Source organism: Thamnophis sirtalis, unplaced genomic scaffold (assembly GCF_051295495.1).
Source record: "Thamnophis sirtalis isolate CommonGarterSnake01/CBP01778 unplaced genomic scaffold, rThaSir2_p1.2 scaffold_7, whole genome shotgun sequence".
Classification (NCBI taxonomy): domain Eukaryota; kingdom Metazoa; phylum Chordata; class Lepidosauria; order Squamata; family Natricidae; genus Thamnophis; species Thamnophis sirtalis.
The window spans coordinates 55,444,041-55,461,946 of record NW_028261387.1 but is presented as its reverse complement, the minus strand read 5'-3'; the positions used below and the strand labels follow the sequence as shown (position 1 = coordinate 55,461,946).

The following is a 17,906-nucleotide window of genomic DNA, read 5'->3' as shown; positions in this document are numbered from 1 at the left end:
TGCACTCCCTCCTACGAGTTGTAAGCCGCCCTGAGTCCCCTCAGGGAAAAGGGCGGCCTATAAATGCCAAATAAAACTCTAAAACTCTAAACTCTCACAGATTCACTTAAAGCACAACAATTCTTTTCCTGGGCAGTATTTATATTTTGATTCTTATTCAAGTAGAGGAGTAGAGGGAATAACTATGTTTTGCCAGATATTTCTGGGGCCCTTTGCAAAGGAAAAATGGTTGGCAGCTCTCCTCTTCCCCCAATCACCAAATGCTATTTCTAAGCCAAAACAAGTGGGTTTTTAGTAATAAAGACTACAGTTTTGTGATCTATTCTTGTCACCACATCTAGAAGAAGTTTGTCATAGGAAGATTAAGATTCTTTGTTGAGCAGTCAGCAAGTCTACTAATGTAAATGCTTTATCTGAGTCTGAATCTAGCTATACCAAATGGAAGAGAGAGAGAGAAAGAGAACAGTACAACAGGCTTTTGCAGTCTGCATTCTTTTTATTAAATGTGGGCTCAGCGATAGATAAAAAACAAAATATTAGGGTATCCATTATACAGTTATCAGAACTAATCCTTCCTTTTTCCCTTCCCCACCATCCAGCTAGATCATATGAAGATTCTTGGATGAAAAGCAAAATAACTTCATCTTCCTCAAGGGGAAAAAACCGGGGTCTGGAAGCCGTTAAAGACTGGATGAGAGCAAACAAGCTGATACTCAACCCAGACAAGACCGAGTGGCTGTTGTGTTTCCCTCCCAAAAATTTGACCAACATACCATCACTCAGGCTGGGGGGACAAAACTTATACCCCTCAGAAAGGGCCCGCAACTTGGGAGTCCTCCTGGATTCACAGCTAACTTTTGACCACCATCTCTCAGCTGTGACCAGGGGGGCATTTGCCCAGGTTCGCCTGGTGCGCCAGTTGCGGCCCTACCTGAATCGGGAGGCCCTCACAACAGTCACTCGAGCCCTTGTGATCTCCAGGCTGGAATACTGTAATGTGCTCTACATGGGGCTGCCCTTGAAGAGCATCCGAAGACTTCAGCTAGTCCAGAATGCGGCCGCGCGAGTGATCGTGGGCGCACCACGGTTCGCCCACATAACACCTATCCTCCGTGAGCTGCACTGGCTACCTGTTGATCTCCGGGTGCACTTCAAGGTCCTACTCACCACCTATAAAGCGCTCCATGGTAGTGGATCTGGCTATTTGAGAGACCGCCTTCTGCCAATTACCTCCCTGCGTCCCATCAGATCACATAGAGTTGGCCTCCTCCGTATTCCATCCGCCAGTCAGTGCCGACTGGCGACTACTCGGAGGAGAGCCTTCTCTGTTGCGGCTCCGACACTATGGAACAATCTCCCCGTGGAGATTCGTACCCTCACCACCGTCCAGGCCTTCCGCACAGCCCTCAAGAACTGGCTAGCCCATCAGGCCTGGGGATAATCTTATTTTTGCCCCTCCCGAATGCTGAGTGAATGTTGAGTTTTACTGTCTAATTTATTTTGTGCACATTTCTTTTTTGTATTGTCCTACACTCCCCTTCCTTTTTTGATTGTAAGCCGCCCTGAGTCCCCTCAGGGAAAAGGGCGGCCTATAAATAAATCTAACTCCAACTCCAACTCCAAAAAACCCATAGTTGCATTTTGAAAAAACACCTTTCAAATATACAAACAATTGTTTTCAGAAGAATGTGCTAAGGGCTACAAATGCAGTCTTCTCCATTGGACTTCAGGTCCCATGAGTTGTGTTAGTAGTGGTTATGGTAAGAGGGCCAGTATACCCAAAGGCCACTTTAGGGAAGATAGTTCAAGTGGCATTCAGGATCTACCCAGAATTGTAGAATAATCAATGTAGATTTTGAGATGGATTGCTGAAAATGAGAAACCCTGGACCCAGTAGAATGTTACATAACCTGTTCTTGCAGCACGCTATAGAAGGATGATTTATCAAATGGGGAGAAAAGAGTCCCCAACTTTTCCAGTACTTTTTATTCATTCAGGGATAGTATTTTTAATATAATTTTATTAGACTAACCTTTAAGTATTACCAGAACTAATATATATTAACCTTAATCCAATACATCACTTTTATATTCATTTACTTTAATTTTAACATAAACACTTTTTCTAAAAATATAGTAAATTATATTCTTCCCATATCTCATTTTTTTATTTATAAAAACCTATAAATCATCATCATTCAGTCCTGGTCATCAAAATAGTTACCAAAATCATAAATGCATATGTTTTTACCATGATCAAATAAACCAACTTTATATTCTTTTGCTTTTAACAATCTTAAACTGGTGTTATTTATAAATCCAGTGTAATTGTTATCAGCCACAGTACAGAGTACAACTCTAACCTTGAATCTGATGTTGTTGCAGCTAAACTTGTTTCATCTTTTATTCACTGCACCTCCTGATCACTGGAGCAGTGAGATTAAAAGGCACAACTTCCAACCCCCAGGTCTAGGCACACAGAGAAGCAAGCAGAGCAATGTTCCTCAAAGACCTTTCTTGTGAAAAAATGGCCAAGGCATGAATAATTGTAGCCAGCTGGTTGCAAAAAGATTTAATTAGCTCCATGTGCTTGCAGTCCTTGTTGGAGACAACTGTTTAGCTAAACAGTTCTTGAATCATGTTCCTACTTATTGTGATTCTTGACCCTTGGACTACTTGATTTGGCAGTCTGTGGCTTTTGGAGTCACAGACATCTCTAAACTATGCTATTGCTTCTTGGACTATATTTGACTCACTTCAGGTGAGCATTCTTTACTAGGAATTTGAATTACATTCTTGGGTGTTGTTATCTGACTAAACTACAGTAAATGTTTCTGCTTCTAAAGTACTTTTTTGTGCATGTCAGTAACCTTGAAATAGAACAGTAACATCTTATTCCATGTCATTCTTGTAGCATGTTTTTATGTCCACATTCAAATCATTGTCAGACTCAGTTTTGTATGGTGAAATCTGTTCCTCTTCTATAATCTCTTTAACTCCCATTTTTATTGTAGAAGACAATTTTTGACAAATTTCTGCATGGATTGTTCCCAAATATCTTTGAAGTCTTTCACAAGAGTATTTTGTTCCACTCTGCATTAGTTGGTCTCTTCTTCTTTAATTATAATTTTATTCTTTCTGGTTCCCTCTAGAGTCCAACCTTTAAAATCCCCTCTTATCATGTTTTTCTCTAATCGACATTTTCCCATGAGAAGTTTTGTTATAATTAATTGCAAGTTTTTCATATTTTATATAAAATTCAAAATAACCCACAGAAGAATACTTGTAATTAATTTCGAAGTCTTAATTCAACTTTGTCTGACCCTTAAATCAATTTATAATTCTCCAAAATCAATGTTCTAATCACCCTTTGGCAATTTATTCCAAAATAATCCTTTCAGTACCTAAAAACTTCTTTCAGAAAAGAATGGAAGGAGACACCTAAGTGTGATAAAACTTGCCTTTCTAAAGATTCCTAATATCCAGAAAGCAATTAAAAAAGCAATTTCCAAAAGTGGTTAAGAGATGAAACCTAACACTTGTTTGAAGGTTCTGAACTGTGGTTGGGCAAAATGGTGATCTCTCTACTCCTATAGCTCTAAGGCCTCTAGAGACTGCTGTTTTATGGTTTCCTAGCAGCCCACATTGCAACCTGCAGAGAGGGAGCAAGACCAAACAAACAGGTCGAATGAGCAAAGTTACTTTAAAATTACCGTTATTACATCTACAAAATGGTTAGTGACCTTAATAAGCATTCCAAAAATGTACACTAGCTATAGCCAGCAACAAGTAACCTTTTTCTGTTCTGCAAATTGACAAAGACTGAATAATGGCTGGAAGGTATTATATAGGGCCAAGCATAGGATAATAGTACATTAAGCCCTGAGCAAAAGGAACAGAATTCCCAGTTTTTAAAATGTAATGGTTAAGGAAATAACAGTGGTAGCATGGCCTTTATGCTACCTTATTGCTGCAGTTTTTAAAACAATCAAGAAAAAAAATACTTGTTAAAGTATTGCTACGTTTTACTTGACATTGCTACCGGGTATATTTATATTATATTTATATAATTAAGCATAGATGCGCGCGCGCGCACACACACACACACACACACACACAGGCTTAACAAAGGAGAAATACATATTTTATATAAGCCAACATTTTATAAATATCAAAAGAAAGCATTCAGACCCCTGATCTGCATTAATTTAATTGGAACCCTCTCACCATCCCCCTTTCCTTTTTTTTCTTCTTAGCTGTCTTTTTTGTGACAATACCATCCATCACCTGTTTGGTTCTGCATCTTCTAGTCTTCCTGTCTAGCCTCACCATATACAGTTCATTACTTTATATCCTGCTCCATAGGATTGATTGGGTAGCATTACTTCTAGCAGTTTCTCGGAGTTGTCCTTTCATGAGTGCAGTGACATCCTAACCTCTCATAATGAAGGAAATGGAAAGAAGAAAGAAGGATTAGCCTTTTCTCTACATTTTTCTTTATCTTGATATATTTGAAGAGTTTCAGTCCTCTTTCTGCAATGAAATGACTTTGGTGATGAGCCAGGTGTCCAATGCATGCCAGCTGCAGAGTCATAACTCAGCTTGTGGCATGGGATGGTTTCTAATCTAAGGAGGCAGTGTGGGAAAGACAGCACCTGGATGATTCAGGTGTGCATCTAATGCTTTCAATGAGGATGCAAGAAATCCAAGCTTCACCTTTATGAGGAGGAGTTTAATTAACCAAAAATTTGCTTTTTAATTAAAATGTAGCTGGTGCCCTGCTTTCTTTAAAAAAAATGTGACTAGTGAAATGATGATTGGCCACTTGTAGGCAAGATCCCAATTGTATTTATTCAGTTTCATGACTGAGAACTTGTTTTCAAGCAATTAACATACAAAGTCTGCATAGTGTGGAATGTTCCAGTTTAAGCTTCAACACGGATAATCTTTCAAAATGCGATTATCTCTCTGGAAAATCTGTTCCCACTTAAGGGTGCCAAAGTCTTTAGAGAATAACTGCCTTAGAGCCTAAAATGCTTAGAATCACTTGCTTCCTTTTCATCTATTCTCTCTACTGAAAATATTATATATATATAATAATTCATGTACAAGATCTGAGTACAATTTCATAAAGACATATTTATGTACTAAGCAGTTGAATTTCTCTTCACTAGAGGAAGGTAACATTTTTGCATGCGAGCCCATGTGTGTGTGGTTTTTTGAGGGGGTGAAGGCAGAATGTTTATATCATTGGACTAGGCCTGCCCCACCATTATTCCTTCCAGGGGCCAGCATCCACTACACACAAAACCATATAAAAACAACTCTATGTTTTATTATAGAACTATTTCTATAATAAAGAAAGAGGCTACCGTGGCTCAATCGCTAAGCTTCTGGTAAATTATGTTCAGGATTGGTTAGTTGACTTGGGCGGAGAGGTCAACTGTGTTGCTCTTAAATGGATCCTTTCTCAACCCCATTGCAAAGAGAAGGGTTCCTTAGTTGAGTTTTAGGCTAGAAGGGCGAGCAAAGAGTTAAAGGTAGAGCAAACCCAACATGTTTCCCCTAAAATATGACTTGTCCTGAAACTAAGGCCTTGCCACATTTTTCGCGTGGGCAAAAATATAGCCTCCCCTGAAAATAAGCCCCCTGAACAACCCCCTCCGCCCAGGCAGAGTACCACTCACCGACCAGTGGTATCCCAAAGGTGCAAAGCCGCGGGAGCCGGGGGGGAAAGGCACTCACATTGCTTGGTATCTTCAGGATACCGCTAGGTTGGGGAGTGGCATTCTGCCTGGCCAGAGTGGGGAATTGCTGGGTGGTTGCTCCCTTGCAAGCAGGCTCCCAAAGAGCCGGGCACAGCCTCAGGGGTGAAGCAGCCATGATGTGACCACGCTCACAAGCAGCCACCCAGCAAACCCCCTCTCCAACCGGGCAGAGCGCCATTCACTGACCTAGGGGGTGCCAAGCCACATGGCGCTCTGTCTGCCTCCCAGCTCCTGTGGCTTGGCACATTCGAGATAACCCCTATGTCAGTGCATGGAGCTCTGCCCAGCTGGAGAGGGTGGTTGTGCGAGTGCCTGTTCCGCCCCCAGCTCACATGCCTCCCAGCCTCACCATGCCCTGGCCCAGCTGTCCCTGCAGGGTCAGAGCACCGCCACTGCTGCTGCCACCGCACTTCGAACATAACGTCTTCTCCAGCTTCCAAACTCCAGAACTCAGCTTCCGATTCTTCCAACAGTCCTATGGCAGCTGGCCCACAACCATAGAGCACACTGCTAGAGCAGCCACTGCTAGAAGAATCGGAAGCCAAGTTCCAGAGTTTGGAAGCCGGAGCAGAAGTTATGCTTGGAGTGCGGCGGCAGCAGCGGCGGTTCCTGGGCCCTGCAGGGAGAGCTGGGCCAGGGCATGGTGAGGATGGGAGTCATGCAAGCTGGGGGCAGAACAGGTGCTCGCGCAACCACCCTCTCCAGCAGGGCAGAGCTCCATGCACTGACCTAGGGGGTATCCAAAATATGCCAAGCCACAGGATCTGGGGGCAGGCAGAGTGCCACATGGCTTGGCAGCTTAGGGATACCCCCTAGGTCAATGAATGGCACTCTGTCCGGCTGGAGAGGGGGTTTGTCGGGCGGCTGCTTGTGAGCATGGTCATCTCATGACTGCTTCACTCCTGAGAATGTGCCCGACTCTTCAGGAGCCCACTTGCAAGGGAGCAGCCACCTGGCAACCCCAAAACAATAAGCCCTCCCCTGATAATAAGGCCCAAGCCATATTTTGTGGGTCAAAAGACAATAAGTCCCTGTCTTATTTTCAGGGAAACATGATACTTCTGGTTTAAACTTTAAGGGAAAACAAGCACACAGATTGGCAGAACCACAATTTCTTCTTTTCTTTTGAAGACAAAGGGGAAGGATAACAGAGAGAGGATTGAAAAGATCTATATTATAGTATTTGTTTTATGGTTTATGTTATCAAGAAAGTGGCTGTTTCAGCAATATGATGTTTGGAGGAATTGCAAAAAGTGGCATAGGATGCCCGCTCCTGGCCTACAAATTTAACAGAATATATTTGAATCTGGAGAGGTGCCACTTTATTTCCATAGAATTAGAAAAACAATCATGCCATCAACCTGCTGGTAGCAAAAGTCTTTAATAAAGTCAGCATATTCTAGCTGATATTCTAGAAAGTTCTACCCAGCAATGAAACTCAAATATCCATGTATGTTTGAGACATGGCATGTACAATATAAAAATAATTATTACTTAACTTTGATGTCTTGAAAACTTTTTCCTGATTAAAACTCTATAGCAAAACCTGGCAAAAATTTTAAAAATCTGACTGCTTTACTGGCTATCCCTGCTTGTTTTCTTTTAATGCTCTGATTTTGGGTTTTATTTTGGTTTTTTTTTATAGCTGAGCCATTACTGTTTTATTTGATAGCACTTTCCCTTGTTTGAAACTAAGGCCAGATGTGACTAATCCATTTAACTTTGTAAAAGTATCTAAAATAACATGTGGTTAGTAATGTTTATATAAAACTAAGAAAGCAAGGAAACAGTGAAAAACATTGTAAATAAGACATTGCTGAGAAGTTTGCAATTCAGCTAAATACACTCTGCAATCTCTCTTACCTACTGCTCACAAAAATGAGATTAATCTCTAGAAGAAATGCAGCATATATAATGAAGTCCTGGTAAAAGATCAATTGTTCTATAAATGTTATCATTTTTCTAGTATTATGGGGTGACAGTTACCAGTAGGAAAATATTAAACTATACAGATAACTTTGGGTGTACCTGTTATATATGCTTTCAGATGTTCACGGAGGGATAAATGCGAGAGAGCCAATGAACCTTTCCGATTTGCAGCCAGCATCAACCAGTGTATGAGTGTCATTGTTCAACCTAGCAGCATCCCAGTTTCTGAGCATAGTCTTCCGGTAGGTAGCCAAGGCAGGTAATTGCTTGCTTTTTATGTTCATCATCTCTATTGCTAAAAAGGATGTGATGGTCTCTAGTCTTGAATAGTACCACTCAAGTAATTTTATCTAATATTTCCTGTCTCAGCTTTATATAATTATACCAATAATTGTTACTTAATACCTGCCATTTGCATGCTTCACAGCCAGCTTTTGACAAGCAGAGTCAATGGAGAAGTTGTGTGATGTATTGCTTAATGATTGTATGTGAGTTACTTAACACCTGCAGCAGAACTGACATTGCATTAGTTCTGTGATCATGTGATATTGTGATCATGTGATGTTTTTCTTAGCAACGGAAGTTGTGATTATTAAATAAGAGCTATCTGTAATTGAAACAATCTCATTCTATGTCTCTAATTCCTGAAAGTAACTTTATTCACAACAACATTGTGAATTTGGGATTTTTTAGATTTTAACAAATTAATTTTGCTTTGTGTTTTGGTGCATTTCTCTTTGAGTGTAACTTGTTAAAAATTACTTCCTCTGGTATGCATATTTTGGAAGTGTTATCATTTAACACAGTGTAAATATTCTAGTTTTCCCATTTGTCCATTTTTAAAATGAGACCTGGTTTGATGAATTCTAAAAGGAGCAAAATTTAAATACAGTATATTCTGGTTTTCTTTGATGTTTGAGAGTGTAAAAAAGCAAATAACTCTAGAAGCAAGCTATTTTCTTTTCCATTTGACGATTACATAGTTTTTTTCAGAAGCAAGACCTATTCATAGCCATTTCATATAAAAACAGTTTGAATTATTCCATGTAACTTTCAGTGTAAGTACAATGCTTTGAGGTGTCCATTAATAAGCCAATGCTGATTAGCTTTTTGCATACCATTGTGAATGGGTTTGGGGGCATTCATTTTGAGGTGTAAACAGCTAAAGCATGCCAAGTTCTGTATAACACATTCTGTATATGCTAATGAGGTAAATGGGAAGAAATGATGGGAAATGTTAATTATGTAATTATGGACAAATTACATCAATTCCGATTTAATGGCTAACCCTTTTCTCAAGTGGTCTGGTATATCAAGACTTTATACTGATTGGAACAATTTGTGTGGATAGGCCCCAAAGAAATATTTTACTGATCCACCTCCATTTTGTTTTGTTTTGTTTAATTTCAACCAAGAATTCACCTGCAAGAGTTTTCCAATTAAAAGTGAAGAAGTTATTAAGCCTTGTTCTTCCACGCTATGATAGAAATATCACCTCAACTTGATTATTTATATCCTGCCTGTATTATTTTTATAAATTACTCAAGATGGCAAACATACCTTATATTTTTCCCTCCTCCTGTTTTCCACAACAACCCTGTGAAACAGTTTGGGCTGAAAGAGAGTTACTGATTCAAATCCATCCAACCAACTTTCATACCAAGGCAGAATTAGAGCTCACCGTCTCTTGGTATCTAGCCTGGTGCTTTAACCACTAGACCTATGTGATTATGGTATTAGGTCAGTGAAGCAATTGCAACTGATATACAATGACTTTTTTAAAAAAATTAAACATTTTGCTGTGATGTTCTTGAAGTATAGAAAGAAATATACATACTGCCTTCTATTTTATGCCTCTTCTCTTCATTTTTCCCTCCGTAGCTCAGCTTGCTGGTGAATGATGCTCCGGACCTGTCACCTGGCATAATTTGTGTATTTGGAAACCTCACTGAAATAGAAGGCCAGGTTCTGGGGAACCAAATTATATGCATCTCTCCATCCCCTAAGGATGTCCCTGCCATACCTGTGGACCAGGGTGAGCTGGCTTCTCAGTGATAAACTGTTAGTACTTAGAGCAAGAATCAGGAGATTGGACAGTAATGGTCTACATTATGAAACTGATTTAGATTTATTTTATTGAAGACATCTGCAATATTGGCCTACTGTCTATTCTCAGGCACTCTAGAGTAGCTCCCATCAACTTGTGAAACACCTGTCAAAAATGTTGTTACAATCAAATGTGCAAGATTCTATTCTTATAGCCAATCTCAGTAAAAATAGTTTTAAACTTCCTAAGAAACTGATTTTCTGGTCTTGTCTGCCTAATGGATCAGTCTTACAAGATTGATTATACTATATTTCCTCCTCCTTTTTCTAGATCAGTGAATTAGGGAGGTTTCTGCCTAAGTTACTTTCATATGTTATCATGTAGTCCTGGACTTAAAAAATGCTTCACCCTCGTTTACCTAGATAACGGATCCTGAATATTTCAATCAGGGCCACCTTCCTTACATTATTTATGTTTAAAAGTCTAAGAATCCATACATTTTGGAGATTAATATTATTACAATCTATACATTAAATACGGTATACTCCAGATGTGCCATGATTGTGTATTCTATTTCCAGAGACATTGGCCATGCTGATTGGGAAATTTAAGAGTTTCTGGTAATTGTTGATGCTCTGAAAGACTATGGTATATTATTTCATTAAATTTATTACAGCCACCCACTCCAACCCTCTAGATGGCCTACAACATATAATATTAATTAAAGCCATTAAGAGCCTGGATTTAAAAAAAAAACACAGCCTGGACTGAAAACAGCCTAAGGCAGACTAAAAATGAGGAGAAAATAAACTAGAATGTCACTGTTTAGTACGTGAAGTATTACCTGAATTGGCAATGGGTATATTTGGACTGGAGCCAACAGTTCATGAAATGCAATGAGCACAAGTATCTCCCTGACATTTCTATTCGGAGCCAAGATAGCAGAACCAAGTAACAAATAAGCAAACTATTCACACCAGATTTAATATTAGTTTTGTAGCTAGGTAATACAGAGAATTGAATTTAATAACTTCACCTTAGAATCTTTGTTTGTATCATTTCCACTAAATTGTTTTGTTACCAAACTCAGCAACACAATGCCCTGGAAGGCTGAAATATTTTCCTATTGCTTTCTTAATGTTGCCTCTTTTATGTCATGCATAGAAAGAAATACTTGCATAGAAAGAAATTTTGTATTACGTAAAGTGAAGTAGGATGTTAGATCCAAACAGTGCTCTACAGGTAGTCCTCAACTTATAACAGTTCAGTTAGTGACCGTTTGAAGTTACAACGGTACTGAAAAAATAACTTATGACCATTTTTCACACTTATGACCAGCATTACCATGGTCACGTGGTTTGAATTTGAATGTTCAACAACTGACTCACATGTATGATGGTTGCAGTGTCCTGATCACCTTTTTCAACCTTCTGACAAGCAAAGTCCATTGGGAAACCAAATTCAGTTAACAACCATGTTACTAATTTAACAACTGTAGGGATTCACTTAATAAATGAGGCAAGAAAAGTCGTAAAATAGAGCAAAATTCACTTTACAAATTTCTCACTTAACAACATAAAGTTTGGGCTCAATTGTGGCTGTAGGTTGAGGACTACCTGTATATCACATGATTACAACTCAATAAAGGAATGGTTGAAGCTACTCAGATCTGTAATAGTGCTAAGTAGACATGTGCTAACATTGTGGTTTCAGTCACAAGTATATGCTTTCCATCCTGTAACAATAAAATATAAATGTCCATGATGAGCTTTTATGTTTGCATTCTGTTGTCATGTTATTTGCTCACTTTAATTTCCAGTCTAAAACCATTTTGTGTTAGTAATGCTTTTCAAAAAGGAATAGATTATTACTTATCATTTGATTTTGGACAAAGCTTTAATCCCAAAAGCAGACAAGAAAAATGTCATCGACGTCTATGCCTTCTGCATAGTAGGTGTAATCTGCTTCTAGCAGATTGTACAAACCCCACACATTTAAAAGCCAGCCTTCAAGCCATCTGCTTGCTAAGTTACCTATCATTAGGGGTCTCCATCTTTTGTTATCTAAAGAGGGAAAAGGAGAAGTTAGTGTGGGTGTTACTCATGCTCTAAAGTATGATTCACTCCCCATGAGTGGGTGAAGGTTTCCATTTTTTGGGTTCCTTCTTTGCTAATACAATTGCTATCAAGAGTTCTTTCATACCATTACCGAGCAGCTAATTGTTTGAAATCTGTTTCTTACATTGTCTCATTCACAAGTAGCCTTTTCTGCTAGGAGAGTGTTTAATAAGCATGCATTGAAGTTCATAAAAGATCTGGGCAGTGTATAGAGCAGAAATGCCAGCAAATGGCTAAAAGAAAGTAAATGCAATTCATGGCAGTCATGGCTATGTGCCATTTTACCTGGAGGGAGGATAACAGAGATCAGCAACTGGCATTCAGTTTCAAGATGCAAATGATCTTTTTGTCCATTTCAAAAGATGTGGTTATTGGCAGGTGTTGCCTACCACATTGCCAGCCAATTTCCATCAATCTTTCTTCTCTGGCACTGGATGGCATTACAATAACTGCTTCTGTTTTGAACAGAACTCAGCAGAAAAAGTGTAAATTTATGTTTCAATTTAATTAATGGGTGCATTTCTGTCTCTTTCAGTCTTTTCCAGTTTTTCAAGGACTGTTTCAAAGACGTCAGGGTTGAGTCTTCCCCAGTTCTTCAAAATTATTACTGCCTTTATTAGTCATTTTGCACTTTCAAATGAATAGATTCCTATAATTTTATAGCAGCCACTGTGAATATCTTTCTTTGTGTACTGTCATAGGCATATGGTATTAACATTGAATATTCAAGATTTTACCTATCAATTTTAACTACATCAGTATAAACATTCTAGCAGTACCATGTATTTCCATATGGGGCAACATGAAAAAAAAGTCAACATGACTTAAAAGATAATTTAAAAAATGCATAAAACATCTCTTAAATTCCCATATTATTCTTGTGCATGATATTTCAATAATTTCTTTGTCCTTTTTTCCCTTCAGACTGGTTTGGCATAGAGCTTCTGTTGAAATCCAGAGAAACTGGCAAGACGTTTGTCAGCACAGAGTTCAAATTTTACAACTGCAGTGCCCACCAGCTGTAAGATATCTTCTAATGTTTCTTTCATTGAATGCTTTATAGTTAAATAGAGATTTTTGCCATTTTATTTGCAGCAAGAACTGCAAAATTACTGTGTATAAAAGATTTCTAACCAAGCTCAGAACCCACTAGCTAGGATTCACTAGTATTTATATAAAGAAGAATGGTTGGTTACTTGGTTTGTTAGGATAATTGTTTTTTAGATAATCACTTGGACATATAAATACAGTCATTAGAAAAATGGTTAGATTTCAAAGATACTTTTCTATGATGTAGTTATGGTATTATGATATTAAATTAAGCTTCTTCAAAGTAGTTCTGCATGATTTCTGTAAACATATGACCTAAATAAAAATTAATTGATTATATTGTTCTTTTTAACTGCATTGTCATTTCAGTGTCAATTACTAGTACTTCACTAAACTTTCAGTTACTGAAAGACTAAACTTTAAAAGTAAAATTTCACAGTTTATTAACCTTTTATGCAGAGGTAATAAAAAAAACGTACCCCAAACTAGGAACTAGTTTGACCACTCAAAGTGTAAGAAGGCATTCTAAGGTATTTCAACTCATAATAAATATATATATATATATATTCAATGCCCAATATAATAAAAATATATGCTCAGTATCAGTATCTAATAGCAGCACTTACATGCTAAGATCATAAAGATTCATTTTGATCTGGGAAATGGAAACTAAAGAGCATGTCATTCAAATTCCTTTCAAGAGAACTAAAAAGAGTCAGAAATGTGTCAAATAAGTGAGTAATTAAATACGTTCATGCTGCTTAAAATTCCCACCCCGTTAGATTTGTATGTGTATGATTAGAATAAGTTTTTAAAAGTCATTTCAGAAAAAGAAAAAGCAGACTGCAGTTGAGGATTAAAGGTGGACCAACAGGGTTTATGTGTGTTTTGCAAATAAGAGGTGGGATGCTCACTAAACCTTTTTGAATTTGAAAATGAAGAATTATCTGTTTGAGGTATTGGAATCTTTTACAGAACTCAGACTAATTAGCCAGAAGACCAGGAATTGGGGAGGGGGATTCAAAATCTTTCAGCTGTCACGTGGAGAAAACTGGTCCCTGTAATTAATCTAGTAAACTCTCCCTGATTTGGTAAGAATTAGTTGAAGGAAAGGATAAACAAGTGTATATTAAGCCACTGATATTAAGCCATAACACATTTAAGTATGATTTATTTTTTTGTACAAGCAATGGCAAAGAATCTTGAACATTTGCAATGAAGATGAACTCATCTCTTCTTGTTGGTCCTCTTTTTTGGGAAGAGGAAGAGCAATATTCCATTGAAACTGCCTTCATGAATTTTAAGGGTATTACCATACCATACCCCCAAGTGCTTTCATCATCATCCTTCTTTTCTGATCCCCTGATCAGAAACCAGAGGTCTGATTATTCATTCTGTTTTCATCCTTAAATATTTCCCTTATATGAAACCTATCCATTAAAATTTGATATTCCAATATTGATGGAACAGAATTAACTCACTTGGGCATATCCAAGCACTAGGGCAAGATGTTTAGGAAGGTCATCTGTATAGGCTGAGTATCTTGAGATTCCATCTGGCTCAGTTCATAAACACTTCAGACTAAAGAGAAAAAAATCAGCAACATTTTCCTTTTTATTTGCAAGTAAATGCTCCCAAGTAAATGCTCTAGATTCAGTGACGTGTGGTGAGGGTTACCGTTGGTGAGTAAAGACCTCAGCAGCGGCAAGAAGCAATGTCCCCGCCGCTGTGTCCGACAGATGTCTCACATTTATGGTGGACATAAATGCGAGACGCCTGTCGGACACAGTGGCAGGGGTGTTGCTTCTCACCACCGTCACGCTCCACCGCCTTGCCTGCTGCCCTGGCCTGCAGCCAGCCCACCTGCTGCCCCGGTCTGCAGCCAGCCCACCCACCCCCTGCCCGACCTGCTCCCTGCCTGGACTCACTGCTCTTTTCCTCCTCCTCTTCGTCCTCTCTGCTCGGTGATGGGCTGGCTGTAGGCCGGGGCAGCAGGATTGTTCGTCGGAGGAGGCGGGGGGGCAAGGCAGTGGAGCATGACGGTGGCGAGAAGCATCTCAGATGGAGCCGGGACACTCGGAAGGCAAGCCAGCACTTAAAGGCATGGGCTCGGCCACCATTCAGTGAAACATGTTTCACTTAATGGCGGCCGAGCCCTGTCTGCCGGAACTCTAAAGTTAGTTAAGGCAGGCAAGGGAAACTGCGAACCGAAAGGAAGTCTTGCTGGGAAGACGCGGCAGCAGGGATTTAAAGGGCCCTCCCCAGCCAGCCAGCCCACCCAGCCCATTCCTCCCCCCGCCACTACTGTGTCCAACAGGCCAGGCGTCTCGCGTTTATGGCGGACATAAACATGAGACACCTGGCCTGTTGGGACACAGCGGCGAGAACGTCCCTGCCACCTCCGCGCTACGCTGCCTCGCCCCCCCACCTCCTCCAACCCCACTGGACCGCTGTGAAGAAAGAAACACACACACACACACACACACACACTCTCTACAATAAAAAAATTACATACTTAATTACAATAAATTGGAATCCCCCCTCCCTCTGTCCGATCCACATTCCTTTCCAGCTGTGGAAACTCTCTCAACTCTCCTCTTGTCCGCCCCATGTAAGTGTGCTCAATGTAAGCATGCTCATAAGGCATGATTCGCTGCTCCCCGATCAGGAGGTGGGAGAATCAGTGCCTCCTTTGCATATGGAATTTTTTGCTTTTTAACTCTTTCTTAACTTTTAAAAGGCGAAAAATTCCTTATGCAAAGGAGGCCCTGAGTTCTCTGGTCTCCTCCTAGTTAATACTGAGAGCAGACACCAAGCCACTGTGACTTGAAATCTGGTAGCAACTACCCTGGCTTTAATTACTTAAAAAAAATATTTAAAATTCTTTCCTTTCCCTGAGGAGACTGGTGAGGCCCCGCCTCCCTTGCCTCTAGTGACTGCACGTCCCTGTCTAGATTGGAAACGGTTTAACTGGAATATCAGACTTTCACCAAATAACTGCTTGCATTAATCAGGTGTTAGTATATCTATACCATGGAGCCTAAAATTTAGAGAATATATTTGGCAACCAAGTGAATTTTAGAGAAGCTAAGATTTGAATCAGGAAATTTTCTTAGCTGTTGAGATTCTAAGATACGATATATTGAAATAAAAGATCTTTGTAATAAACCCCAAAATACAGGAACCTATGTTATGTGAACTTAATGGCTTTGGTTTAAAGGCACTGGTCATAGGCAAAATACCCTGAAAACATGGTAATGCTTCTTACCTGTCCTAAGAGATTATCACAAAGTCAATTTTTCTGCCAAGTATTAAAGCTATGTAACCATGGTACATGAGAGCTACAAACTTTTTTCAAATGAAATATTTGTTCTGTTTAAGAAAATATATAAAGTGTTGCTGGCTTACCAATAATACTATTATTTATCAGGCATTATAAATAATAATCATATTTGCCTATGTTCTTTTCTTGGCAGATGCCTGTCTTGTGTCAACAGTGCTTTTCGCTGTCACTGGTGCAAATATCGAAATCTGTGCACTCATGATCCAACAACATGCTCTTTTCAGGAAGGACGGATCAATGTTTCTGAGGTATAAACACTGGATTTAGAAACTATGGACAACACAGTTCTGGTACAAGTCTTAAATGTCTGCCTTGTGATTTAACTGAACTCCCTTTTCCCATTCCCACTTCACATTTTGACAACGTAGGGTGAAAGAAACAGAGAAACTTGGTTGATGATCTCATTCCTACACAAGATATGTTGGAATATGAATATGAATATATATTGAGATTGCAAATCTCTATAAATTCATAGTACAGTTCAAGCCAGCTATATTTGGAAGAATACCAACTGTGAAAAACACTAATGACTCTCTGTTGGCTGTAAATAACATATATTTGATATGATAATAATTCCCATCATTTATTTCAGGAAAGATCAGTTTTCTACCTTTAGGCAGTAACACAGCATCAGTTTACACAGACAGACATCTCAGAGAAATTATTCCTGCAGAACCATGAGAGATATATTTTGAAAGCTGTTTTCGTCGTGTTTTAACTGAGAATCTCAGTAATAGAACTAAAAAGAAAAGGATTTTATATTATTAGGCTCAGAACGGTCTGGGAAAAGGTTATGCACTGAAGTACATTTTACCCTCACAGTGTTTGGTCATATTCTCTATTTTAGCTTTTTTGTTTTGATATAGTTAAAACTAATTTAAACTTATTGATATTATAAGCATATTTCATGATGCTGATATGAATTAGGATTAAGAATATCTGCTATTGAGATGGAATCTAGTCAACAATGGTTGACAGAAGAAGTGCTTCTTTTAAGATTTTAGCAGGGGCTGTAGTAAGAAAGTTTTTAGGGTAGATAGCTACCCAAGCTTAATGAATAGATGATGGCTAAATTAAACATGGGCTTTCTTCAAATAAATTCACAAATTGCCAGCATCAGGGAATCAATCTGAATTGGGACATAGATATGATATAGAGGCATTCATACTTTGCTTCTTATTTTGAAATTGGGGAAAAAAGTGACCCACAGCTGTAGTTTGCACTGGAAATTGTATTACTAAAAACAGAGAATATTTGGGATTAGTAATTGAAAAGGATGACATAGTATCCTTAAGGCCAAGGCAAAAAAAATCATTTTTTCTTTTTTACATAAAAATGTTAAGCCATCAATATTTTGAAAAGATGAGAGGTGTAAAGTGTCTTCCTTTGATGAGAAAATTAACATATATTTCAGATTGCCAGTAGAAATAATTAGTTTTAATTGAATCTCATAAATGTGGAGTCTAACCAACAATGAGGTTGAAGAGAATAAAATGCAAGAAAATAATAAGGAAAAATTAAATTTTTGTTCTAGTTATAATGCAGTTATAGTGCAAATATACCCAAAGAAAAATAGCAATCTTTTAAAAAGTGATTCTCTAGAATAGCAGATATATGTATACACAGTATGAATGTAAAAGTTATTAGGGCTGA

The 17,906-nt window shown here is 38.7% G+C and overlaps 1 protein-coding gene across 2 annotated transcripts in view; it reads left to right on the top strand.

The window, feature by feature from the left end:
* Nucleotides 1–17,906, top strand: part of PLXNA2 (plexin A2) — a 436,755-nt gene that overhangs the window by 255,890 nt on the left and 162,959 nt on the right. For both annotated transcript variants that reach the window (XM_087720123.1, XM_087720124.1), the window contains exons 6-9: nucleotides 7,815–7,938; nucleotides 9,578–9,731; nucleotides 12,785–12,881; nucleotides 16,387–16,501. In XM_087720123.1, the coding sequence (XP_087576249.1) occupies nucleotides 7,815–7,938; nucleotides 9,578–9,731; nucleotides 12,785–12,881; nucleotides 16,387–16,501 (490 nt within the window). The remainder of the gene's footprint in view (nucleotides 1–7,814; nucleotides 7,939–9,577; nucleotides 9,732–12,784; nucleotides 12,882–16,386; nucleotides 16,502–17,906) is intronic.